This window comes from Trachinotus anak, unplaced genomic scaffold (assembly GCF_046630095.1).
Source record: "Trachinotus anak isolate AG129_WGS33_773 ecotype Australia unplaced genomic scaffold, CSIRO_AGI_Tana_v1 ptg000028l, whole genome shotgun sequence".
NCBI classification, from domain to species: Eukaryota; Metazoa; Chordata; class Actinopteri; order Carangiformes; family Carangidae; genus Trachinotus; species Trachinotus anak.
Window position 1 is genome coordinate 11,261,654 of NW_027273879.1, and position 27,079 is coordinate 11,288,732.

At 38.8% G+C, this 27,079-nt stretch overlaps 2 protein-coding genes and 1 long non-coding RNA gene across 5 annotated transcripts; 2 read left to right on the forward strand and 1 right to left on the reverse strand.

Moving 5' to 3' along the window:
* Positions 1 to 10,246: 10,246 nt before the first annotated feature.
* slc2a11l (solute carrier family 2 member 11, like) lies at positions 10,247 to 17,012 on the forward strand. Its single transcript, XM_071466290.1, has 11 exons — positions 10,247 to 10,345; positions 10,553 to 10,713; positions 10,893 to 11,017; positions 11,217 to 11,346; positions 13,729 to 13,877; positions 14,019 to 14,206; positions 15,004 to 15,114; positions 15,376 to 15,477; positions 15,615 to 15,690; positions 15,800 to 15,927; positions 16,067 to 17,012. Exons 1-11 carry the CDS (start codon positions 10,328 to 10,330, stop codon positions 16,280 to 16,282), a joined length of 1,404 nt encoding a protein of 467 aa, XP_071322391.1. The 5' UTR covers positions 10,247 to 10,327; the 3' UTR covers positions 16,283 to 17,012.
* Positions 14,217 to 17,585, reverse strand: LOC139611537 (uncharacterized). The gene is made up of 3 exons (XR_011686324.1): positions 17,055 to 17,585; positions 16,064 to 16,208; positions 14,217 to 15,471 (listed from the first exon to the last, which is right to left on the reverse strand). It is a non-coding gene; the product is annotated as an uncharacterized lncRNA (long non-coding RNA).
* Positions 17,586 to 26,641, forward strand: nt5c2l1 (5'-nucleotidase, cytosolic II, like 1). Of its 3 annotated transcripts, none has more exons than XM_071466287.1 (18): positions 17,586 to 17,821; positions 19,068 to 19,141; positions 19,319 to 19,436; positions 19,884 to 19,979; positions 21,093 to 21,184; positions 21,419 to 21,476; positions 21,620 to 21,713; positions 21,839 to 21,892; positions 21,979 to 22,062; positions 22,186 to 22,221; positions 22,301 to 22,405; positions 22,493 to 22,559; positions 24,484 to 24,654; positions 24,744 to 24,795; positions 25,261 to 25,321; positions 25,691 to 25,867; positions 25,983 to 26,070; positions 26,170 to 26,641. In XM_071466287.1, the coding sequence occupies exons 1-17, from the start codon at positions 17,751 to 17,753 to the stop codon at positions 26,067 to 26,069; spliced, it is 1,497 nt and encodes a 498-aa protein (XP_071322388.1). In that variant the 5' UTR covers positions 17,586 to 17,750; the 3' UTR covers position 26,070; positions 26,170 to 26,641. The 3 variants fall into 3 exon arrangements, with proteins under 3 accessions (XP_071322388.1, XP_071322389.1, XP_071322390.1); XM_071466289.1 differs by lacking the exon at positions 17,586 to 17,821 and adding an exon at positions 17,990 to 18,264; XM_071466288.1 differs by lacking the exon at positions 25,983 to 26,070 and having other exon boundaries at positions 17,600 to 17,821.
* The last annotated feature ends 438 nt before the right edge of the window (positions 26,642 to 27,079 follow it).

Genomic DNA, 27,079 nt, shown 5'->3' on the forward strand with positions numbered 1-27,079 from the left:
GACAGCTCCACTCGCCCATTGATCACTACCAACCCTTTAATAAAACAATCCTTCTGCACAGGATCGCAATGCGCACTTACTCCTGATTGGCTGGATGCACATACCACCTGACACCTCCCACCTTCTCCAGGCGGAAGCTCCTTCTTCTTTTCTATGTGTGTGTGTGTGTGTGTGTGTGGAGTCCCGGTGAATGAACACAGGGTTTATAAATTCAACAAACAGCTCACAGCTCACAGGATGGACACATCGTATCCTTTCTATCCGATCGATATTTCATCATATTTCCCTAACCCTAACCCTAACCCTACATCAATCATGTAGTAAATTTCCAGATATATTAGTAAATCGTGGTCCACTCAAAATAGACTTTTTTCAAACATATGATAGCCTACTTACAGAATGAATTCATAGTGGCGGGAGTACAGCCGTTTTGTCTTCCTTGCATTATCGACAGACAATGTATTGCAAAACTTCAATACCAAATATCCGATATTCTGCTGAGCTCATTTCAAAACTGTGCCACTGTGTAAAATCTGATTACTATGTTTGATATTTTTTAAAAGTCTAAAATCTTGGAGTTGAATAAAAGCTGCTTGGTAACTGTTATTACTGCTACTGCTCATAGACTTGTCTCTCATGTCACTCAATGTCACATTTCTCATATAAGTCCCATTGAGATTGAGACTGGATTTTCAAGGGATACCTGAGTGCATGTAAAACCAATAAAGGGGAAGTGGCAAGTTATAGAGAATATATAAAAAAAGCTGAGCATATAATATTATTTCAAAAAGAATGAACTGAATCAGGAAGATCTGTGATCAGCCTCATTGTGTCCTCATAAATTTGTTTCAGTTGGAGATTTATGACCAAGGCACTATAATTACTAGAAGTGCATTCATATTCGTCAGATACATATTATTCATTTATAATCTGTTATTGTGGAACTGGTCATTGCTCCCCCTGGTGGTAGAAAGGATTGTGGAGCCTCACATGCCAGTGCACATACTGTAAAGGAGAAGAAAAACATTTACTCTAGTGTGGTGCTGGCTCACAAAAGGCTAACATGATAACTTTTAATTTATCATTCTACAAACTGACATATTGGTGCATTTTTTTTCGGGACTAAGCTACGTTTTATGCAGATTGAATGTATAGAGTATGAGTGGTGTTTCAAATCAAATAGAAGATACGGAGAGGTTATTCATAGTCCAAATGAGGCCTCAACATCCATATATCAGTTATACAATATAACAAAAATAATACATCTATAAAAATATGTCTATAAGAATAGACAAACATTTCTACAATTTTCTCTAGTCAGGATGTCTGTCGCTCCAACCGTCCAGCTGTCCCATTCTCTTGAATGTGATATCTCAGTAACGCCCTGAGGGAATTTCTTCAAATTTGGCACAAACATTCACTTGGACTCAAAGATGAACTGATTAGATTTTGGCAGTCAAAGGTCAAGGTCACTGTGACCACACAAACACGTTTTTAGCCATAACCATAATGCTGATTTTTAGGTTCCTGGGTAAAAAGTTTGCATTTGAGCTGTGAGCGTGCAGCGTGCTCCGTTTCCCTTTTGATGTACCTTGAAAGGGAAACATAATGTTTCCTCACACAATTACAGAGTCAGCACCACTTTTCTCTGCAACACCATGTGTTTACCTACTGGACTGTGTTTTGATCATACTGACAAGTAGGTAGGAAAACGTGGATTAAGGCAAGTAGCAAAGTGAGCAGCCTGCTTAGGTTGCAAGAAACATCCACTTAGATGCTCAGCAGTCATTTCCCAGTTTTCTTTGGGTGAAGGTACCAGCCCTTTAAAGTACATCAAGAATGTTTCTGACCTCAGTAGGTTCTTCCAAAGAGTTTATGGCCATTCTTTTCTTGGATGACCATGACCTGGATGACTGAGAATCTTTAAAAAAACGTTAAGTTGTTTGAAGAACATTGATTGCTTCTGAATTCCCATGACGATAAGGTGAGAAATTACTTTTGTTATGGTTTTGTATGTGCAGAGGTTTCATTTTGCTTGAGCACCAGTGTTTCTTTTTAATAACTTCAAGGCCTCAGATGACTCTGACAGCTGAGACTCTATATGAGAAGAGCAAAGCAATGAATGAGTTCAAGAGCCTAAATGGTGCTAAATGCTAAGTGATCCTATTGCAAAACTCTGAGTGATTGCAAATAAAGGGTTTATCGATCATATTATCAATAATACTTCGGCAATTCATATTATATACACTTGTGAGTCTATTACGATCAATATTTTTTATTTTTTCACTTGTCCTTTGACGATTGTCCAAAGCAGCAGGTAAATCATCCTGTCAAAAGTTTTTTCTCCTCTTTTTGAAACAAGACATTTTTTGTATGGCTTCTAGGTGCTCAATGGACCCTAAAATGAACACCAGGACTATATGTTTGAACAACATTGGACGATGAGATGGAAGCTCTGCAGCAAATTGTAAACACAGTTCATTCATCCATTTGTGTACTTACATAGCATTTTAAAAACCATTACAGTTGTAATGCCAGGATGAGCAAGTAAGACATTATTAATACTGACCCTATGCAAATACAAGCAACTTTTGGCAAAAATGCTGGGGTAAAACTTCCCCATTCAGTTTTCTATGGTGCTTATGGTGTTCATTATTTGACTGATATCAAATGGTGCGACTTGTAAATTAGCCGAGGATATATGTCTTCTGATCATTATGACCAAAAGTGCATTCCATCATGTTTTGCATGGTCTAGCCAGTGATTTAAAATTCAGTTTTCTGACTGTAGATTGTTGCCACTACTACTTTCTGCACTCATACTGGCAAGCAGCTCACCAATCACTCATAGACTAACTGCATTCATTCTTAATAACTAATTATACTACAACAATGTAAATCTGGGAACAGTGGAAACATTGTAGAGCACAATGTAAAACACAAGCACATCAGCAAGCATGCATGATCATACATAAAACTAGAAGGGCACTGAGAGGACACAGACCTCAGTGTCAAACAACATTTAGCAGACTCTAGAGAAAAAAAATCTATTTCATAGTAAATGATCTGGATCTGCCCCAAAATTTAATTGGCTCTTCCCTGGCCCATACCCCACCCCTCCACTAAGTTTGGTGCAAATTGATTCAAATTGTTTGTTTGCTGACAGTGTGTTTAAAAACATAATCTCCTTGTGGAGGTAATGAGATTGTTCATAAATTTGTTGTCCTGGTGCAAGCTGAGAGGTTTCCCTTCACACCTTCCTACAGAATAATTTCATAAATGCAGTGCTTTTAAGATGACACCAATAACAATAAATAAAACTTGTTCCCCACTGCCCACTTAAGAAGAAATAACGATTGGGTCAAACTCTAAAATTAAAAAGAGACTTAGACTACAAGAATAAATAGATTATTTTAGACTTAATGTTACAAAATATATGTTAAATGAACATTGTCATTATTATAATTTTTTGACAAACTTGGTTCATGTCGAATGCTTTCTTTACACACTCTGTACCCTTGACCTATAAATAAATTGTCACACATATTATTACAAAAAACATAGCCAACAAAGTATGTTTTACAAATACAATACTACAAATATATGTTACAATATTTAATTATATATATTTGCCATAATAGCAGAACATTTTCTCTTTCTTTGTTTTGCAGTCTTTACTAAAAGTGTCCACACTCCAGTTGAACATCATCAATTATGTCATGTCAATGTGTGTGTACAGTAGCTTTCAAAGCAAAGCCACAATCTGCTTCACAACTGACAAAAAAACAAACAAAAGATAGACTAAAGGTGTAAATTAAAATAAAAAATTAAATTAATTTACTCAGAAAAAAAAAAAAATAAATAACAGATGAGGACAGGAATGAAAGAAAAATATTTAAATATTAAAAAATACACAATTTTACCAAATACTGTCTAAAGATCTGGCGCAATTTATCTATCCTTTCCCGCAAGTTTGACCAAAAATCCAATGTCACCTGTCTCCATTGTGCTGGGAATTAATTGAACATGATTTATTTAGCTGTGAGTCATATGGACAGTGAGTGAGAAACCTGCCCTCCAGCAGCATTCTGCACCTGTTTTCACTCCAATTCCTCCTCTGATGTCCCTGATACCTGAATCCAGAGGGCTTTTAGCCGCGTCACACCTGACAGAAGAGCCATTTGTGTTGAGCTGGAGATTTACTGGCAATCTGGTTTAAGTGCCACGCTCAAGGGCATGATGGCACGATACACAATGTGGGATTTTGACTCTCAGGTTTCAAGTTTATTTCCATGAGCGTAGTGATATACTGCCGCTGTGCTGGTTCGTTGGTAAATTTGTAATACGAAGCATGAGCAACAAACCTGCATGCATGGGTAGGAATTCACAGCATAATTGGTTTGTCTGTTTTGTTACCTTATACACAAGTGTGTTTTATGGCCAGATGACATCATACAAAGTAGGAAGTGTGTTTTCTAACAGGTATCAAGATCGTCTGGTTAACTCACAAAAACATATTTGACATTTCTGAATGTTATTATTATTAACATCAACTCTTTCAAAATTCTTTTATTAAACTTGTTTTGTCTTCTGCTGTACTACTCTGCTTCCTGCCACTGGAGATTAGAAAACATATCCCTCATGACTGGCACTTTGAGGACAACTTTGACAAGCTCTGCATGTTTTATCCTTGAATTTTGTGTGTGTACATTTCTGTGTGTGCCTCTCAAAGAAAATTTGAATGCGTGAGTCTTTGACATTTTAGATAACTACAAATCATGCTTACAGAAATGCAGCATTGCTCAGGTACTGTATACTGAGTTATTGCTTTGAGCACAGCTACACTGATGATGGTTTATCCCAAAGTCTGACACCAGCTTTATCTTTGACCTTTGTTGCTCTTTGATCTCTTCTGGTCTGTAACCCATTAGCCCATCCCATCGTGTTGCAGCTGGATGCAGTTTGGTAAAATAAGAAGAGTATGACTCTAACATCTGTCAAGAGACTGATAAAACTGATAATGTTAAATAAAGCTTTTCCAGGCCACTCTTACGCAGTAGCCACATTAACTTCTGAGCCTTACAGTAAGATAACAAGACTAAGCGTTTACAGCCATTCTAGCAGATCTGTGAGGCTGAATTTTGGCACAGTGGTACTTTGAACCAAATGCTAATGCTATGCTAACATGCTCACACTAACAATGCTAAAATGCTAGCATAATCAGCATAATTAGCATAAGCAGATATAATGTTTACCTTCTTGACCATCTTAATTTTGCATATTGACATGCTAACATTTTCTTATTAGCACTAAAACGTATTTTGTCATAAACCAATGTACTGGACAAATAAGTGAAATGCTGACTTAATAGTGATGAAAAAAAAACAAAATACAGTTTTGATGTATCTCTAAGAGTTAAAAAAGCATTTCTCGAGCTTAAAGTCTATTGCCCTGCCTATGATAAGCGTAATGAAAGCTGACGATTGGTGATTTAAGTTTACCTTCGACTGAATTTGAATTGTCTAGAAGCATCAACTGGTATAAGTCACCCTGCCCAGACTGCAGCTCACCCTCAGATAATGAGAATATACTGAGTATGTGTCTGAACCTGAAAAGCTGCTTGTAAAGTGAACCTGTGAGCCATTCATTATTCATCGTGATCAAGCGTTACCATGACTCTCTGTCTACTTGGGAGGACCTTACAAGTTTGGCACGACTCCTTGAGTGTCTGTTTCTGCTGCCAAGTATTTCTCTGATGGCCTGAAACAAAGAGCCCAGACTGAGAGATACATACGGCGTTTGTTCAGAGACACGTGCTGAGAATACCAGCTGTGCTGCTGCCACCTCATGGCAAATTTAACGTCAATGCAATAGACTCAGAGTGACAGAAGGATAATGTTGTTGGCAAGCTTGATTGATAATGTGCTTCACACATTAGTCACGGCCAAAATTTTGATGGTTGCTCATGGGGAACTTTGTCATGCTTTACAGAGTACTCTAAAGCTTTTCATTGAAAGAAAAAACCAAAACAAATAATTTCAACAAATATTGAAATACCAAATACTGCCTTATTGACACATTTCCAAGGTACTGCTGATTATGAATATAGTCTGCTGTGGATAAAAAGTTTCCGGATGCTATGTATAAGTCAAGACTTAATAAATACTTGGATAAATGCCGCAAATGCCATTGTGATAATTGTTAGGGAAAAATGAATAACAACTTCTATGAAAATGATGAAGTGACATTTAGTATTTGTCTCTTCTGTCTCCTGGAAGAAAGTTTTGAAACAGTTTAGCTGGCTGACTTCATTAAAGGCATACTCTCGTGATTTATGTCACACTTCCATTAAGCTGAGCGGCTCACAACAGTTTTCAGGCTCTGTGAAGCTGTACTTAGGCATTTGAAAAGCACTATATTAATAAAATGTATTATTATTATCATCATTGCTGTTTTGTTATTTTGTTGCTTTGAGCATAAAAATGTTAATGTAGGTGATTGGATAATGTTAAGACGCTGATGTTTACCAAACATGTTAATCAGGTTCACCTTTGATTAGCATATTTGCAGGCTCACAGGGGCTAATTAGCAATAAACATAAAGTAGGGGACAATGGGAATGTCATTAGTTTTGGTCATAAACCTATGTACTGGTGTATGACAGAGGGGGACATGACGTCCACATGCACTATACATTCGTTCTCAGCCATATTCCTCTTCAGTTCCCTGGAGTGTCTGTACTGCTGTCAGACATTGACGCATCGCGTTTGAATTTCATGTACATACCACTGACGACCTTGATGAGATAATCTAGCATGATCACAACTTTCTTCATGACTGTTTTCTAGATGGTCGTTTCAATGTTGTACTTTGTTTTCCTTTTTTTATTCTCTGTGACCCAGGTATTTCGCCTGGGTGGTGCCTTCGTACCCTCTATTCAGGGTTGTTGAGCAACTTCATGCTGCAAATGTTTTGAGCTTCCAAGTCCAAGTTATCATTTAATTTGCACATGCATGTTTCCCTTTCAGAACACATTGGATGCACTAGACGCTGTTTTTGAATTCCTCTTCCATGTGAACACATTTCTTTCTTCAGAGGAGTATAGATTCCCTCCAGCTGACTTCCATTGCCGTTACGTGAAGCCAGCATATTTCTGTAGCCTGTGTTTCTTCACAATCTTTGCTGTCACGAGGTTACTGATTAGTCTTCTTTCCTGACTATTATCTGCCACTGAATGTGTTGCTGTAGGACTCCACTCACTGTGCCATTTCCTTGCATTTGGAGTGTTTCTTCATATCTTGCTTTTGTTGCTAAAGACCTTGACCTCATCAGCACCTGTTGGAACTTTTCTTAAATTGCTCTTTTTCTCTTTTGTAGCTCTAAGTTGTAGCTCTTTCACTTTGTCCTGAAGCTACTTCCTTTTTTTCTTGTAATGCTTTCACGCCTCTATCTTTTTGCCTACAATACAATACGTTACAGTACTCTATTCAGTTAGTGAGATAGTTAAACTTAGCTAACATTATCTATCATAATCTGCTGGTGATACTAGACCAAGTAAGGCTGTAGCAGCAATGTGTTTTACTATTTTTGAATTCAACTTTTCATCAGAAGAGTAAGAATGTGTTATTTCTTTTTTCCAAAGTTACATATTTTTGCTTTAAAGCCAGTGATCATCACGGTTTTTGAAGTGTCGTCCACACATCGGAGCGTCCTGCTGGGCAGGTGACTGGAGCTGCAGTTACTGCTTTACAGGGAGCCTTAAAGAGAATTGAACACACATCTCTGTTTTGCTCACAGTGGGCGGTCTGACAAATAGACTCACAGCTGCTCAAAATAACTTCTATCCAACAATAAAGTTGGCAATGTTCAGCTGGTTTGCAGTTGAACAGCTGGTCTTTCTGCATGTTGTCCTTACTGACCAGATCTAGACCCTCGTAAAATGTGCAGTATATGGATTTTGATACCAGTGGTGTAATTTTGTGCTGCATTAGCAGACATATTCCACAGGACCGTGTATAACTTGTGAGGTTTGTATATGTTGTTACAGTTTTGAGGTGTTAGCTTGGTTCTTTTGTGATCCAAGTTCACACTGTTCCATTTTCTCTCTGTATTCTCATTGGCTATAAAACCAGGCATCCTTCTCCTCTGCCTTTGTGAAGTGTGGCATATCCACCAGTTCCCACTTATAATCAGTATATAGTGTCACTTTTAGCTCCTCAAACACTTTGTCTCAGTGCCCTAATTTCATCTCTTCCTTCTTTGTTGTTTTTGGCTCTGAAGGAACAGGATGACACTTTTTAGCTCGTTCGCCATGTGCTTTGTCAGATGCCCGCGGGAATTCAACCAATCAAACACTTTTAGTTTACACAGTGAAAACAAGTCAGATTAGTTTGATTACCTGTTGGTCTGCAAAATAAGAGACAATACACAATGGGTCTGCCTCTGATTCTCTATAAAGGTGATTCCTAAAGAAGAATCATAAATCATTTAAGTGAACAGTTTTGCAACCTGCAACTTATTGTTGACATTGATTTGAGAGCTAATGAAATAAGCAGTTAACTTTGTCTTTTTTTTATTGTCAACAATTTTAATTGTATGTTTTACTTTATAATTCTGAAATCAATCCATTATTGTTTAAAATCTGTTTCAGTCCCTGGAATGACCCTAGAGGTCATGAGGTCAGCAATGGATACATCAGTGATCACTCACTTGTGTTTGTGCAGTGTCGGCCAATTTTATTTCAGTATGGGTTACTTTTGTGTATAAAGTGATACTGATGACATGTAAAAAAATGGCCTGTGATGCCTCTGATTTTACACAGTGTCAGCCATTCCTGCTTTTGTCGAGCTGTAAATAGAGCCTCTCTGGCAGGTGCAAGGGCTTTCATCTCCTGCAGGAAACAGTCCTCCTGACAGCTTTTTAGAAGTTTCAGTCTCTCTCAGTGGTCACTCTGGGGTGTGTTGTCATTCAAACCCCCTGCCGCCTCCTGGAGACGATGCAGGAGAGCCGTCACCAGCTATTTCCTGGAGGTCAGCTGTATGACATCTGGCAGGGGAGTCTGCCTGATGCAGAGTGATACCACAGGAGATTTCTGTTTTTAGTTCAGCGCAGGCGTCATTAGAATCAGGTTTGGCTCAACTTGGCACAAGGACAAAATCAACTAAAGGTTTCCAGCTGAAGATGACATCTGAGGGGTAATTAGAGAATTTCATGTATTTTGAAACAACATTTTGGAAAATAAACATACTCACTTCCTTGCCAGGGGTTAGATGAGACACTCTTTACCACTCTATTCCCAGCAGCTGTTTATCTTAGCTTAACATGCAGGATGGAAACAATGGGGAAACACCTACCCTGGCTCTGACGAAAGATATTAAAACAACTCAACAGCTCACCAATTATCGTGTGTATAATGGTTGTTTAATAGATACAAAAAGTCTTTATACTAAGCCAAGCTAACGAGCTGCTTGTGGCGGCCGACTGTGATCTCCATGAGTAATTTCGCATGTAATCCCTGATTCTAATCAGCAAACCAAAGGGATCAGTTACCCCATGAATGGCTGTTAGATTTTAAGGGAGTTGGAAAGGGGAAAGATTTTCTTAGTGACCTGTGTTGGATATTTTTGGTTGGAGGAGGAAGGTTAAAATGATTGTCTCATTGGTTCAATGCAAGTTTCCCAAACATTTATATAGAATGCAAGACAATAGTACGGTCTAAAAATCCTTAAGCAAACAGGAACCAAATCCACACAGCTCATCTACCTGTGCAAACATAATTCACACACACACACACACACACAGACAGTTGCTTTTTCATCCATCATTACACTTCGTCTGAATAATAAGTTCATCATTTCAGTGCAGAGTTTAAATGTCTGCTGCACAAGTGTGAATGTCAAGACATGACGACAGCCAGACTCCAGCCATGCTGCAGCACTTAACACTCCTGGTAGGTAATATTTAAAATTATTTTAAGTGTCTACCTCACATTTGTTCTGTTACGATACAGGTGCAAATGCCACGGTTTAGAGCAAGCTCTAAATGAAATGAAAAAAATAACTCAGATACTACATTTAATTAAACACTGAGTGATTGCTCTTCTTGCTTGCAAGAACCAACATAAATCATTTAACACAGACACAACAGTAAGCTTTGGGAAATGTTTTAATGGAAACATAGAATTTATTGTTTGATATCAAACAAATATACTTTGTCTTGTGAAACCATACACCTGCTTAATTTCTGCAGTTTGATTGCCCTGTTGTTATCGCTGCCATTTTTGTCTCTGGCATTGGAGGAACGTTTCAATATGGATTCTGTATATCTGTGATGACTTCCCCCTCTGATGTAAGTAGAACTACTTCAAAACATCATAGTAAAATGTCAACAAATGTAATGATATACTAGATTTTTTGCAAAATGTATTAATACTTTCCTCATCATCTATAAAGACAAGTGTATGGCATTTCTATGAAAAGAAAACATGATAAAACTCACATAATGCTGCTTTAAGTGAAATGAAAATGAGACAAACTGTACATCTGATATTTGCAGTTTATAAAGGAGCTGGTGAACAAAACATGCCTGCAGAGATACAGTGTGTCCTTGGAGCAGTGGCATGTCTCTCTCATCTGGTCCTTCACTGTGTCCATTTTCTGCATTGGGGCATTGCTGGGGTCAATGGTGGCCTGTCCACTGATCTCAAAATATGGCAGGTTAGTGTACATGAACAGAAAAGACACAAATGCAGTTAATGTAGTATCAACGGAAAAAAGCTAAATTCAACTTTTGGCTCTGGTTTCCCGATTTGCTTTGTTGTGTTTTGTTTTGTTTTGTTTTCTTCAATGATGGCTTCAGGGTCAAACACAGATGTCTCTGTCTCCCTGTCCAACAGAAAGCAATGCCTATTGTTAAGCAATTTTGTGGCTATATTTGGAGCTGTGTTGATGGTCCTGAGCCAGACAGCCATGTCCTTTGAGATGATTATGGTGGGACGATTTCTCTATGGCATCAATTCAGGTAAATCCACTATGTGAGGAAGCTGTTAAATCTCTTTATTCTCCATCACTCTTGGCTTCCAATTTAACCCTACAGACAATCGATTTCTGTTTGTACTTGTGACTATTATACTTCTAAGTTCTCTTGGTCATTTTTCATCCAGTTATTGACCATTATTGACTCCTCTGAGAATGTATGATTCCCTTGTGTACGCCTCTAGGAGTCAGTCTCACAGCTCAGTCAATGTACCTTGTTGAATGCTCCCCCAAGAGGCTGCGAGGGATGGTGGGCGTGACCATTGCTACCTTCGCCTCCTTGGGGAAGTTCTGTGGTCAGCTGCTGGGGATCAGGTGAGGAGTCCAGTGTCATAGATACTGTGGTCAACTGAGGGTTCAGGTGATGGTCAGCTCAAATGACAGCTCACATGTGGACAGAGCTGTCCTGAGGACACATGATGTCTTCCCTGTACAATACATTCAGTGTGATACATCATGACACTGCTGCTTTTTATTATACTATTGTATATTTTTTTGAAACTCAAATGGTGGTGGTCAGTTGGCTGTTTTGGGGTAATCTAGTGAATTAAACACTTGAAAAAAAAATCTATGCATTGGCTTACTGATTTACATCATCGTCTTCCTGTAATAAACAGTGTGACAAAATATCTGATGGATGGCATATTTTGTAAATCCTTATATCATCGCAACATCCGGTCATATCTATAGAAACAAGCCAAGTTTATATGATAAACACTGCAAAATGTCCAGGAGAAAATCAACAGCAGTTGATCTTGAATGCTTAGAGTTTTGGAGATTCATCTGAATGAAAGGATGAGTTAAAGGAAAATTCATATTTTTAGCTGTTATTGGTTGAATCCATGACTTTGGTCTAGACTGAATTAGCTCAACAACAACTGGATAGATTGCCATCAAATTTTGTACAGACATCCATGTTTCCAAACAATGGATCCTGTTGATCTTGGGGATTACCTGACTTTTCCTCTGGCACTACCATGAAGTTGACACGTGTGGTTTTTAGTGATTTTTTTTTTTTTACCTGCAGTGTGGAACTTTTGTCTCACCCCTCTGGCAGTGATAGTAGCTACATAAACACTGTCGAGTACAGAGAAATTTCCACAGTTCCAAGATAATAATTCATTATTTAGGTAAAGAAATTGGAATTGTTATATAGTCTTCTCCACATATTTTACAAATGCCAACCTGTCCAAGAGCAGTAAGGTGACATCCATGTCTGCCTTCAGTCTCTTCTTCAGTCTCTTCTTTTAGCACTCTCCAGCGAAAAACAGCCACTCCAATCGCGGTCTGTGTTTGTCCTTGCTCTTGATTGCTTTCATTTTTAGATTGAAATCCTTCCATTGAACACTAAGTTTTGTTTTTTTACCTGGAGCATCGGAAACTTTTCTCCTTGTTTTCTCCTCCATACACCTAGTTGCTGTAGCCTGCCCTGTCTCTGTCACATGTACATGTATGTACATTGGAAACTTATCTGAAGGCTCAACACAAGCACTTGATAGACAGTTGCATGTTGTTTCCCATATTTTCATTATGTGCCCTCCTGTGCAACACAGTACAACATGTTGAAGGTTCCTATGTGGAATACTTGGTAGGAACCATCAGCATATTGTTCCGTGTTGACACATAATAAAAGTCTGAGAAATAATACAGCCGGCTGTCAGATGCTCCAGATATGTTTACAATGCATATAGACAGCAGAACATCCTCTTCAGCTCTGGCAAGCTCGCTGGTTGATGTAAAACGCCGCACTACTGGTGCACAGTGCAGGAAAATGGCCAAAGACAGGAGATTTGAGACTAGTCAGGGTTGAGGGAAAGATGAATGCATCAATGTACAGAGACTTCCTTGATGATAACCTGCGCCAGAGCGCTCTGGACCTCGGACTGGGGCGAAGGTTCATCTTCCGACAGGACAACGACCCTAAGCACACAGCTAAGATAGCAAAGGAGTGGCTTTCTGGACAACTCTGTGAATGTCCTTGAGTGGCACACACTTAAACCCGATTGAACATCTCTGGAGAGATCTGAAAATGGCTGTGCACCGATGCTCCCCATCCAACCTGATGGAGCTTAAGAGGTTCTGCAGAGAAGAATGGGAGAAACTGCCCAAAAATAGGTGTGCCGAGCTTGTAGCATCATACTCAAAAAGACTTGAGGCTGTAATCGCTGCCAAAGGTGCTTCAACAAAGTATTGAGCAAAGGCTGTGAATACTTATGTACATGTGATTTCTTTTGTTTTTTATTTTTAATATATTTGCAGAAATTTCAAGCAAACCTTTTTCACTTTGTCATTACGGGGTATTGTATGTAGAATTTTGAGGTAAAAAATTAATTTAATCCATTTTGGAATAAGGCTGCAACATAACAAAATGTGGAAAAAGTGAAGTGCTGTGAATACTTTCCGGATGCACTGTACCTGGGGTGTTTTCTACACACTTTCATGTTGCCCTCAGGATGATTTGTCAAGACTTTGGTGATCCTCTAAGTTTCATTCACCCTTCCATACTATGATTGATAGGAATGATGGCAAAAACTGCAAAAAGAAGAGCCAAGTTGTGATAAACCCTTACAACCTCAAAACTTGGGTCTCTTTAAGCTTGACAAAACATTTATCCAGAGTATGTTTGGATGCATGTCACTGTATAACTAAGGAATAGCTCCACTATTGAATGATGTTAAGCTGGTGTTGCTGTTGCAGTGAGTTACTTGGAACAGAGGAGAGGTGGCCCTGGCTGCTAGGCTTCAATGGTTTCACTGCGTTACTTCAGCTCACCACCTTGCCCTTCCTGCCAGAGTCTCCAAGTTTCCTGCTCCTGGACAGAGGAGACCGCCAGGCCTGCGACAAAGGTGTGAGAAAGGATTTTTAGCTTCATGGCATCCTCTCTACAAGTAAAATCTTTTCCCCAAGCTCGTAACCTTCATTTTGTTGTGATGTCCAGGGGTGTTATCATCTCCACCCAAATCTGCTGCTTTGTTATGCTCCCTCAGCTTTAAAGACATTATGGGGCGACAAAGACCACAGCACAGAGGTGGAGGAAATGATGAAGGAGAAAGCAGCCATGCAGAGCGTCCACAGCCACTCAGTGATGGAGCTAATTCAGGACCGAACTGTTCGCTGGCAGCTCCTCACCATCGTTGTTTGCTTCACCTCTCTGCAGCTCTGTGGCATCACCGCTGTGAGTTACATGTAACACACTCTTTTTCAGATTAGTAAAATGTTATTGGTACTTTGAGATACAGGACATCCCTTTGCATTACCTGCCATTTCACCTCTTCCCTTGAGGCAATGTTGTGTGCAGACTTATTGATCAGCTTTAGACATGTATGTCTCAAGCACAAGGACTATTGATTCTGTCTGACTGAGTTCAGTTGTTGAACAATGGTGAGACTAATGTGTTCATCTCTGATGTGGACAGAGTTGCAGATAGAAAGTTGTGAGAGTATAAACAGGACTGAATGTGACCATGTTGAAGCTGAAAGAGAAAATGGCTCTTTTACAGTATTTGGGTTTGTGTAATTGATTTGGTGAAGGGGAAAGTTTCAGGATGCACTCAAGGAAAAAACACAAGTGCTGGTTGAAATCTAAAAAAAAAAGAAGAAAAAAGTAATAAGATACAGTAAAGTCTTTATTACATGACTTTTTTTAATGACCTTCATCAGGATTCATAGCCTTGAACCTTGATTAGAACATGAATTGTCCCTGCTCCTCTGTAGACATGAGTACCTACAGTTTGCTTTTTCTTTCTTTCTTTTTTTTTTACATTTTCAAATGGATGTGATGAGTTTTGAATAGTGACAGTGAAAAAAAAATTGCTAACACGTCAATCAAGTTGGAAATATTTACTTTCAAAAATTGAAAATGAGTGAAATACTGCTCCCCTGCACTTAATCCTGTCCTGCATGCTAAACCAAAACAAAGAATGTGAGCATGTTCAATTATTAAAAGTCTTTATTTTGGGGCTTTACTCTCCAGGTCTACTTTTATTCTTTTGATGTGTTTCGTGCGGCAGGAATCCAAGAACAGCAGTTACGTTATGTTGCTTTGGGAACAGGGCTGGTTGAGTTTCTCACCTCTGTCTGCTGTGTAAGTCTCATTTCACTGATATCTCGTCATATTTTGTATCTACTTTATGGCCTATTTAATGTAATATCCTTCACACATCCTGATATGAATGTTTTTTTATACTTCTTTTAGCAATTTAGGAGAAGGATAATAATTTCTTATGCTCTCACATTTGTCTCGCAGTGTTCTCCTTTAATGTGAATCACCTATGATGCCTGTCCTAATGTGTAGTTATAGCTTCCCCATGTGGTTTGCTGGTGAAACTGTTTTGCATGTTTGCAGTTCATGATTATTGAGAGCACTGGGAAAAAAGTCCTGCTGTTCAGAGGATACATGGGAATGTCTGCAACACTGGCTGTCCTCACCGTCACCATGTACCTGCAAGTGAGTCACCACAAAATCAACCACTGTTTGCAGCATATTTCTGCATATTTTAATGCTTAAAACACAAGTGATGACTGACTGCAACTCAAATCCCTCATAAATGTAAGCAGTCCAACAGATCTTTGTGTTTTCCTCAGACTCTGGTCTCCTGGATACCGTACTGCAGCATGGTCCTTATTTTCATATTCATATTCTGTTTTTCCAGTGGACCAGGTATGTTTATCACTCGAAATCATAGCTATTTATCAAGGGTTTCAATTTAAAGCATTTCCTCTATTGAGTCAACACTGAGGTGTATCCCTCCAATGTTCTTGCCCCTCAGCTGGAGTTACAGTTCCTCTTCCAGGCGAAATCTTAACTCAGTCATTTAAAACAGCTGGATACACCATCGCCTGCATTCTTAACTGGATCGGCCTGTTTGTGGTGGGGATGCTCTTCCCAATCATAGTGGTAAGCACATTTTTTTCTGGGTAAAATTTAGCAAGTTTTACTAAAATCCATTGGACAGCAGTGATAAGGCTGGTGAATTGGTATTAAATGCATCACTCTTACTGACTCGCATACGCCCTTCAAATTTCTTCCTCACCAGGAGAATCTGAAATACTTTTGCTTTCTCATCTTCCTGGTCTTCTGCGCTGCCTGTGGCCTGTATGTGAGGTTCCACGTCCCTGAGACCAAGGATCGCACAGCGCTGGAGATCGCGGCAGAGTTTGACAGGATGCACTGCAAATCTGGAGTATCAAAGAAAAAATCCACTAACTCAGAGAAACTCTGCGAATTCGAAACATGCGAGACCAAATTCTGATTATATTCACCAAGTTCAAATAAGCTGGCAAATATGTAGCTTGAAAAAGTCACTTCATCTCAGACAGAGAGGACATAAATGGCTTAAATGACTTAAGGAGAAAGTGTAAAATAAACCTGGCTATTGCAGACCATATGTGAATGCAGTCCTGTACCGTGAGATTAAAATGCACTTGTCTTGTTTTTCTGTCCACTGGAATCTTCAATGTGTGTGTTTGTGTTCTCATGTTAGTGGCGAACTCCTTTTTATTAAACGTTTAGAGTGGATATTAGTGCCAGTGGACAGACAAGGCTGTTCATCTTTGTCCTTTTAGCTTGAAACAAGGTTTGGTCCTGGAGGTTATCAGTGGGGTCGGCATGTTTAACCTCTGGCTGCACAGATAGGCATCAGAAACCCCAGTGACCAGTTGCATAAACTTCAAGCTGCCTGCAGCACAAATCGCCTCAAGTGGGGGGGTCAACATTTGCATTGTGTGTGTTTATCTAAAAGCAATATGCGTTTAGCTGCTACTGGAAAAGCAGTGGTGGAATATAACTAAATACATTTACTCCGTTTTGAGGTACTTATACTTTATTCAAGTACTTCCATTTTATGCAACTTTATAGTTTTACTCATTTCGAACACAAACAACTGGAACACAAACTGCTGCTGCTCCACAGCTGCAGTTATTCTTTTAGTTACTTTACAAATCAATATTTTTGTACACAAGTCAGAGCATTGTCTAAGTACAACAAATAAAGTATATACAGTACAGTAAAGTAGTTGAAATTACCTTAACCAGCTGTAACATGAAATGCTGCTCACATATTGCAGTAATTGTAATTCGTCGACATTTTAACACTGCCTATGTAATACCGCGTATTATGCAAATGAAAATCCAAGCAGATAAGAGCTTACAGGCTTTTATCATCATTCATTAATCCAGATTTGTATTTGCATGTGACATGTCGGTATTTCTGGTTTGATTTTCTACGCACATGTTGCTGATGACAGGTTTATGATTCAGGATTTGGCAAAGCTGAAGCCACATGAATCGTATTTATTGAACATAGCTGATGTTTCTCAGCTATGTTGCTGCGGGACTGACAGTCATCGGGGAAACTCCTACCAATTACGCAGGCGTGCAGCCGCGGCACATGTGTGCGCCTCTGATAACGCAATCTACACGTTCAAAGCTAAACCAGTCGCTCGGCCAGTACGGGACAAATGCAAACGGCGAGGGGCTGAATGCGTGTATCGACGCCGTTGACATCATCAAAAAGTCAAAAAAAAAAAAAAAAAAAGTCACAGGGAGGAGTTTCAGCCTGCGCTGCAAACTGAAAACAACAATCAGGTCCACGCCTTCAAAGTTTGTGTGTATTCGGTCATTTAAATGCCCCTCCAATGACTGACCGCGGAACAGTTGCATGTGAACATAAGCGACAGGAGCAGGACATCAGCAGGCTTCGTTTACAGTTTGCAGCTGCCAATGGACGCAATGGACACAAACCCCAGCAGCTCCCCTGATGGACCCAAGGTGAAGAGAGGCTTTGACCAGAAGTGAGTCCCTTTACTTTAAGTTCACATCACACATATGCTCTCAAGTTAACAGCAGCACCAACTGGACACCCTCTCAGCTCACAACACAAAGCGAAGAATTTGTGACGTTTTGCAAACTCCAGGTCAAGAGAATGCATAGTTAACCATTTTAAACTTGTTATTATTCAGATGTTATTTTCCTCTGATGTCACAATAACAATTGATTCCCATCAGTTTCGACTGTCCGACACTCCTGCCCTGCTGCTATCCTCTGAAGGTTTGCACTCTATCACTAAATATTTTAACCAGTAGATATTGAAACCAGCAGCCCCCTCCCTCCTCCACAGTGAGGGCTCCAGCATCAGATTCACTTGCTCCTTGCCAGCTTTTATTGGCTGGACTGATCTCAGGAGAAAGATCCTTGATGCTCTGGAGCAACATGCTCAGAAAAGAAGAGCTCGCAGGTAAATTATTTACAGCAACTCTATATGTATGAAGTGTCAGGACGTGTTGAGACGGAGCCATCCAGGCTGGACGTGCTGCAAATAGGCCTCTCTGCCTCTGTCAGGGTGTCACTGATAAAGAGGAGCATCTCGGAGCGGGTGACACAGGAAACCATGTACAGTTACACCAGTGAACACAACAGTTTGTTAGAAATACACCATGGGTCATTTTTTTGGATACTCTGCTGGTAATTGGCAGTCTTTCAAAACAGTGGTGGAGATAGTTGAAGGCAATGATAAGATCTTTAGCCTCCACCCAGCTCCACCCCCGCTGTGGGTGACTTGTGGGGGAGGTAATAGGCAAAACCAGAAGAAGGTTACTAAGGTCAAAGTGTGTGATTTGATTTGATTTTTTTTATTAGAGCTCCTCCTTTAGCCCAACTGGGCTGTTCTTCCAAGTGAAGTATAGTTCAAGTTCCTTCAATTCTGTGATGGAAAAGAGACATTAGAGCCACCACGAGGATATCAGTCAATGTCACACAAACAACAAATAGGTTTCTTCACCTTAGATGACTTTTGCCCCATGTGAGCACAGCCTCTGGGTAGGATTAATGCAAACAGGGTGATAAGCAAAGACCTGAGCATGTGCTGCAGCAACATACTGAACCTTAAGGAATCTCATTCAGAGAAATCCGCCACAGACATGGATCGTGCAATGAACCCAAAACATGACATGTTTGAGGTCCTGGTCTCAAACTAAACATCTTCCCCTGGTCATGTGTCTGCACACTTCAGCTGTGTTTGTGTTGTGCTGTTGATCACAGGGTGTTCGTCAACAGAAGTCTGACACTGGAAAACATCAAATGCTATGGCTTTGACATGGACTACACGTTGGCAGGTAGGTAACCCCGTCAAAGACAAAGGTCTTTTCTGTGACCCCCCCCACCCCCCCACCCCCACACCCCCACCCCTGTGTTGTTGAATTCTTTATTCTGGATTCGCTATCATCTCTTGAACAAGTCACACAAGATTTACTGGCTTTATGCTAATGGTGTGTATATGTGTTTATTTGCAGTATACAAGTCACCTGACTACGAGAGCCTGGGCTTTGAGCTGATAAGAGACAGAATGGTGTCTATTGGATACCCTCATGAGCTTCTGCGCTACACATACGACCCCAGCTTCCCCACGCGGTTTGTTCTTAAATCTACTTCTGTAACTAAAGACTATATTTATCTAACTGTACTGTGGAAATGCAAAATAAAAGTCAAACTAAAGTGCCCTGGAGCATGCAAGGCATTTTTATAGGTTTTGGACTTATACCTTTTCAACAATATTTTCTTTGTCTTTTTATATTTTACAGATGGTGTAGTCAACAACCCACTGCAATTTATTCTATTTCTACATTTAAGGATAAACTCCTTTAAATGAACTGTCTTGTTTTCCACTGGAGCTCATAGACAAAAATATTGATAATTAAAGCAAAATAAGACATGGAAACAAAAATTAGATTTCACATATTTTGAAATTACATTCTAAAGCCAGAGGTTGGTATAAAATAAGCAAAAAAAAACCTCCCAGACCATGTCGTGTCTTGATAACCTTTTCCTTTTCCATCTTTTTTTCTTTTTCATTTTTAGAGGTTTAGTGATTGACACCACATACGGGAACCTCCTGAAGGTGGACTCCAATGGAAACATTTTAGTCTGCAGTCACGGCTTCCACTTCCTCAAAGGGTAAAGTTAAAACTTTTTGGCACACACTTCGTTGCTTTGCTACTCTGTATTAGACTTCTCTGCCTGTGAGCTTTGGAGCTCAGGTTAGGTCACACGGAAACAGGGAAGAAGACAGAGAAGAAGCATAAAGACAAAGATTTAAAAAAAAAAAAGAAACATGTTTAACAGACAAAACCCATCATAAAAAGGTGTAAAAAATAAAAAGAGAAATATTGGAAGGAAGTTGAGATATTGTGTCTAGAGACATCGCAGATTGGGTCAGTTCATATAGAATGTAAGTGTGACTATTAGTACATTTGTATACATTGTATACAATTTAAAGGTACTCGTACAATGCTTGTGTATTCCTACTTTATGCAACTTCATACTTCTACTCCACACTGTTACATTTATTCGGCAGCTAGAGTCACTTTCGCTGTAGATTTAAATAACCAATAATAAGCATAAAGAAATGATGCATTGTTACACAGTAAATTGAACCACTTTTTAGTAAATAAAATGCTTACAATTCGGAGAGTTTCTTTTTGAAGATTTAATATAAAAATCATATGAAAAAACATATGATCAGTTTTTAAAACATGATGCATTATTACAGATTAAACTACCCAAAATTAATATTAGTTCCACCTCACAGCCATTCTACATATTGTGTAGTTCCATTATTACTATTTGTACTTTGACTGTTTTTTTGTAGTAAAGCAAGAAAAAAGCTTTTAAGAGGTTAAACACATTTATTCAGTAAAAGTATCTTTGATTCAAAAGGGGAAAAAGGTAATTTTACAGCTCCTGTTGTATGACAGTGGAAAAAAAAATTGTGCAACTACAGTTGAATTAAAACGTGATTCATCTGCGTTTGTGTTTGGAAGCCATTCATAGGTATTTAATGAGAGGGGCAATAAAAACGGCAAGTAATGACTCCAGCATGATGGTCAGCTGAGATGCGCTGTCTGCTGCAGAAAACGAGTGAAACCCACATCCAGATTATCACAAGACTTTACAAAGATTTGTTTTTATGGCCCTGAGATTTAAATGACTTTGTTTTCAGCTTTTTGTCATTTGTCATTTATGTGTGTATATTTGTAATACTGACTGGCATATGTTTGTGTTCAACAGAGAAGACATTCACAACTACTACCCCAACAAATTCATTCAAAGAGATGACACAGACCGCTTTTACATTCTGAACACACTCTTCAATCTCTCAGGTGGAAAATTGTTTCTTTCTTATTGTTATTTATTGTATGTTTTTTTTTATATAAAAAATAAAATTACAGTCATAGATTTCAGTTAAATATTGTAATTCCATTAACAAATTAATACTTTATTTGAAAGATTTTTGAAACAAATTAAAAAAGTAAAAGTATATGTAAGCTTAAACGTATGATATAAGCAAATGAAAACTGCTAACTAACTGGCCTGTGTGTCCATGGACCCTGCAGACACTTATCTCTACAGCTGCCTTGTGGACTTCTTCACCAGATGCACCAGATACACAAAGTGAGTTTTATTGCCCCCATGAGTTTGACTGTTCCTTTCTGCTTCTTTTTTACCTCTCAGCCCTGAACAAATATAAACTAACAGATGAACTAAGTGTTAAACAAACTTTCAACTGACTTTCTCCGTTGTTAAATTTCTTCCAGCCTCCAGAAAGGTTACCAGCATGGCGACTTGTTTATGTCGTACAGGAGCATGTTTCAGGATGTTCGAGACGCAATGGACTTCATTCACGATACGGTGAATTAGCTAAATTTATTGAGACTCATACCGAGACATTTGTAGAAGAAATATTACAGATGTAAATGTTTACTTGTAATGATACTTTGTCTGTATACTAAATGTGAAATCTATGTGCTGTATAGGGGATCTTGAAAGAACGAACTATCAAGAATTTGGAGAAATACGTTATCAAAGATGTGAGTTAACTGGCATCATTAAGCACCTATTTTATTTTTGACAAAAAAGGATTGAAATCTTGAATAGATGAATGTTTTCTTTACAGCCAAATCTTCCTGTACTCTTGACTCGGATTAAAGAGGTGGCCAAGGTCTTTCTTGCCACCAACAGTGACTACAGCTACACTGAAGTGAGTGTGTGAATATGTCTTGTACCAGTGGTACCACTTGAGTAACACAACAAATTATAGGAAAATAAAGTGGAGACATTCAAAATTATTCTAACAACTTGTTTTTTCACCTTCTTCATCAAGGCCATTATGAAATACCTGCTTGAAAGTAATGCTAAGGTAAGTCAATTTTCATTTGAATTTGAATTATTTTAAGATATAATGACTCGTGTGAATTCAGCATTATTCTTATATCTAGTCTAGTCTGAAAAAGTCCTGGCGCTCCTTCTTCGACCTCGTCGTTGTGGACACCAGAAAGCCGCTGTTCTTCGCAGAGGGGACTGTGCTAAGACAAGTGGACACGGTATGAAAGAGTCTGTCATACTGCAGATTTACACATTAATGTTGACCCACTGCAGCTTTCAAATAATATGTTGTATTTCGGACACAGGATACAGGAAAGCTTCGGATTGGGACTTACACAGGCGACCTCCAGCATGGAACTGTGTACTCTGGAGGTGAGATTCAGAATATTTAGTATGTGTTTTAATTTTTGTTTTTAGAGGTCTAGAAGCAGTGGCATTTCTAATTACTTTTACTGTGATTAAGCAAAGTGAAAGAATCCTTCCTCCTTCATTGGTTGCTCTGTACAGTTTTGAGTACATAAGCCATAGAAATTAGATGAAATCAGAGAAGATGAACTGGCAAATTCAACACTGAGAGGAAAAGGACAATACTTACCCTTGTACAGTTTTTGCACACTTATTGATATGTCCAGTTTTGCCCTATTTTGACAATTAGGTATGTAGTTTACCAGGCAGAAGCTCAACAGGAGGCTTTACAGAAAATAGTGCAGCAAATGGGGTTTGACTCCTACAAGCTTATTGTTAGGGTTTGACTGTTAAAATTATGCATAAGGAAATAAAGTTTACAACCCAAAATGCGTGCTCACTCATCACAAGCCTAGATAATAATTGTGGAAGTGTGGAAGTAAAGACAGGTCTGTGCGATTTACAAATTTATAAGTAACCATAAACTGCTGTTTCTAGAGAACTTGCGGTGGGATTACTGCTTCTGCACAAGCTAAAGCTAAACTGCATTGCTGGCTTGAATTTTATGAAGAAGCAGTTGAAATAGTATGAAGAGATGGGTAAAAAGGGAGAGGGGACGAAGGATGCAAACTGTTGAATAAGCAGTGAAAAAAGTTTAAAGGTCTCATGTTTTATAAAGGAGTTGAAGTACATGCAAAAAGACTGAGCTGAATAAGCGTGAAACTTGAACTGAGATTAAAGAAGATATATGAAGGTTGTGAAAAAGCTGAATCAAGTTGTAAAAATCCTCATTTTTGTGAACTTTCAAAAATTTTAATTAATTTTTTACACGAAAGTAAGAATGTGTAGGAAGACGTTTGATGACACAGGGTTAAAAGTTTGTCTCAGAAACTTTCCTCACAGCTTTACATTTAGCTGGATCTACAATGATTAATGGATGACTGGTGCGCTAGGCTGTTGGTATGCTGGCACCAGGTTGCTTGTACGTTTATGCCAGTGTGTGTCTTAGTGCGTCTCTGTGTGTGTGTCTGTTTGCCAGTGCATCTGAGCGCTTATGAGTGCGTGCAAGTCTAATAAGCTGATCTGAATCAGCTCTGCAGTAAATGGTTGCTATAGTGATGGTAACTGCGTTAATACACAGGGATTATAGTGAGACACACCTCTCAAACGCTGGCTTGCTAATCAAAGATGGTTATCTCCTATCACCTAAAGCTTTTTATTTTCTGACAGAGGAGACTCTGCTGAACGCAGCGATATACAATATTGGTCTGTGGTAATAAATACTTTGATTTACTGAAATTTAAATGCAACTGAACTGAAAGCACTAAAATGTTTGAAAAAAAAAAACACTCTTTGAAATTGAATTCCACTCTTTGAAATTTCCAAAATGTCTTGAATTGGTGAAAAAAATGATCAAGTGACTGACAGTACGCAACCTGCAAGGACGAAGGTCTGTGGATCCACGATACATCCTGGTCTGAATTTGGTGTCTGAATTTAACCAGTAATATTAAATGAGATTTTTTCGGCCTTGACTATTATTTTCAAATCCAAAAATGACCAAATGAATTTCAGCAACTTGAATTAAGTTAAGCTTTTAATAATTGGAAATTTTAATGCACAAAATCAGGTCTTTTGCATTTTGAAATTGGAGAAATATAAATTTCTAAAATGGGAATTCAAACACATATATGATGAAGGTTTAGTGCATTAGTTACATATATTACATATATTTACACATATTCAGTTGTTTATAAATTATTTAAATTTATTATGACCTTTCTTAGCATCCATATGCATATTTTTAGGTGTACATGTGATGTGCATTTGTACATTCTTATAATTTAACTTTACTTATCCATGCTGTCTTATTTGGTGTTCCCCGGTTGCAGGATCCTCTGACATCGTCTGTGATCTGCTGGATGTCAAAGGTAAGAACATCCTCTATGTTGGAGACCACATCTTTGGCGACATCCTCAAATCTAAGAAACGTCAGGGCTGGAAGACTTTCCTGGTTGTACCGGAGCTCACCAAGGAGCTGCACGTGTGGGAGGAGAAGAAAAGTAAGAATAAGTCGACAACATCATGCTGCTGTACTATTGTGATCGTGGTTGGTCGGATTCAAAATCATGATGGCTTTTCTGGTTTTCAGATCTATTTGAGGAGCTGAAACGTCTCGACAGCTTCTTAGCTGAAGTTTACAAGTGAGTTCATGTCCATCTGTACATTTTTCTTACATAATTAACACTTGTTCTTATAAACCCTTAGTAAACAGATAGTTCATGATAAATTAATGACGAGTTCATGTGGAACTAATGCAAACATTACAATCCATGATTTATTATTAGTACTCTAAGAACTAAGTGTCTAATAATTTCACTGTTTCATGAAAATTTCATGAAATCATGAAGTATGATTTTAGTAAACCATAATCTGTAAAATATGAAAAATGAAAATCCAAATGGTTAGCAAAACAATCACTTATTCCTTTAAAAAAGTTTGTAGGAATCATGAAAATCTTTTAAAGTTTTGTTGATATTTTGCAGAGACTGATTTACCAGCAAAAATTGACTTTAACATTTTATTGTTTATGTTCTACATGAAGTAAAACCCTGTTACGCGACACGGCATAGCAGTTGTTAATTGTCCTCTGTGTTTGTGGTTTGAAGGCACCTGGATAGCGGCAGTCGAGAGTGCTCCGACATCAGCACCATTCAGACCCGAATGAAGGTAGTCACACACGGGACAAACTTCAGGAAAGAGACAAACTTGAGGGACAGAGGACGTGCCACAGCATTGTTATTATAACTTCAGAGGGTCCTCTTATTTTCAAGAGGGAACATGAATTGTCCTGTTTCTATCTTATTGCTGGGATTATTTAAACTGGCCAAAAAAGTTAAACATACAGCTTCACTGCAAACACATTAAGATCTGGAATGATGATATGATGGCAATCATTTTAAAAAAAAAAACTTTGAGAATGTATCAAAAACAGGATGTCTGTCATAAACTGAGCAGTGGTGTTTCAAATTGTTTTCTTGTTTTATTACACTCTGTCCAGGCTTTGTTTCTGATGTGGCTATTTGTCTGTGCTCGCAGGTGCTGACCTACAGACTGGACATGTCCTACGGCCAGATGGGCAGCCTCCTGCGCAGCGGCTCTAGACAGACGCTGTTTGCCAGCCAGCTGATGCGTTATGCAGATCTCTACTCCTCCACCTGCATCAACCTGCTGCACTACCCCTTCAATTACCTCTTCACAGCTCCTCCAGTCCTGGTCAGTCGTCTACCTCGGTCAAACGCCTGCACAGAAAATAACTGCGCTGCTTCATAATCCTAACCCTAGCCCTTTATCATGGCCGTCATTGTTTATCTCACTCTCTCTATTCCAGATGCCACACGAGGCAGTATCTCAAAACTCGGCTGACTTTGATTCATCAGAGCTCCCTATTGTCACCAACCATACTGTCAGAAACTGAGGTTGTTATCATTATGATGCAGCATCTGCATTTTACTTCCTCTGTGCTGTGCTGCTTTATAGTTAAAGGATTTAGTTGTTAACATTTTTCTCTCTTGCAGTGCTGAAGACAGCTGCTCGAGATGAGACAGAAGAAGATGTGAAGCCTCTGCAGAAACCTTCTAATACGCTTCTCCCTGTCACAGACAGTTCTCACCGATGAAGGTGATTGTTTGCACCTGTGCATGCATAAAGGGTTTGTTATAACCATGATGTGCCACCTTTGTAAAAAAAAAAAAAAAAAAAAAAAAAAAAGAAAGAAAGAAACTAACCTATTGCTCCACCTGCTGGATATGTATTGTATTGCTGTTATGTTTACCAGATAAACCCCATAAATGAGGCATGTGGAGATTTTAACATTTCAGGCAAGAACAGACTCAGGGTTACTGTATATACGTGTGCAAACTTGTCTTAATCTGTTTTTTGTTTACATGCAGTGCATATGCACTTTTGATCTGAGGTTTGTGTAATGGTTTTTAAGAAGTAAATGTATTTATTTGTTGTTTGAATTATCTCAATAAATCATTGATATTATGTGTTTTCATTGTCTTCACTTAAGTACATCGACTTTACCCTAGCATGCAGGTGTATATGGCACTAGAGGACGTCAGCTAATATTAAAGGGCGTGCTCACGTAGTTATTATGTATTGTGTTAGTGACTTTTGAGACAAATGTGAAAAAATCATTGGGGCCATTTGTTTAGTAGAAAGTAGTTCCAGTGAAAAGTGGTGCAGTGTTTTGTAGATTACCTTAAGTAACCAGGACACTGTCTGCTCTGAGCTCCACAAACAAAAATCTGTCACAGCTACAAGTACTAGAGGTCATTAGAAGGAATTTAGATAATGGTTTTTCTCTCTCTGTCTGTCTGTTTCCTTTCCTTTGGTACTTCATCCGTTGTCCACTGGATGGCAGTGAATCACCTCCTCAACGACCCGTAGGTTGATCCTTGTGTGTGAACTGACTAAATGAGG

Coding starts and splice junctions, on each gene's coding strand:
- nt5c2l1 (XM_071466287.1), top strand. CDS start 17,751: ATGGACGCAATGGACACAAACCCCAGCAGCTCCCCTGATGGACCCAAG. Junction 24,796..25,260: donor TTCTTAGCTGAAGTTTACAA/GTGAGTTCATGT, acceptor TGTGGTTTGAAG/GCACCTGGATAGCGGCAGTC. Junction 25,322..25,690: donor CCATTCAGACCCGAATGAAG/GTAGTCACACAC, acceptor CTGTGCTCGCAG/GTGCTGACCTACAGACTGGA.
- slc2a11l (XM_071466290.1), top strand. Junction 11,347..13,728: donor GGTCAGCTGCTGGGGATCAG/GTGAGGAGTCCA, acceptor TTGCTGTTGCAG/TGAGTTACTTGGAACAGAGG. Junction 15,691..15,799: donor CTGTTTTTCCAGTGGACCAG/GTATGTTTATCA, acceptor CTTGCCCCTCAG/CTGGAGTTACAGTTCCTCTT.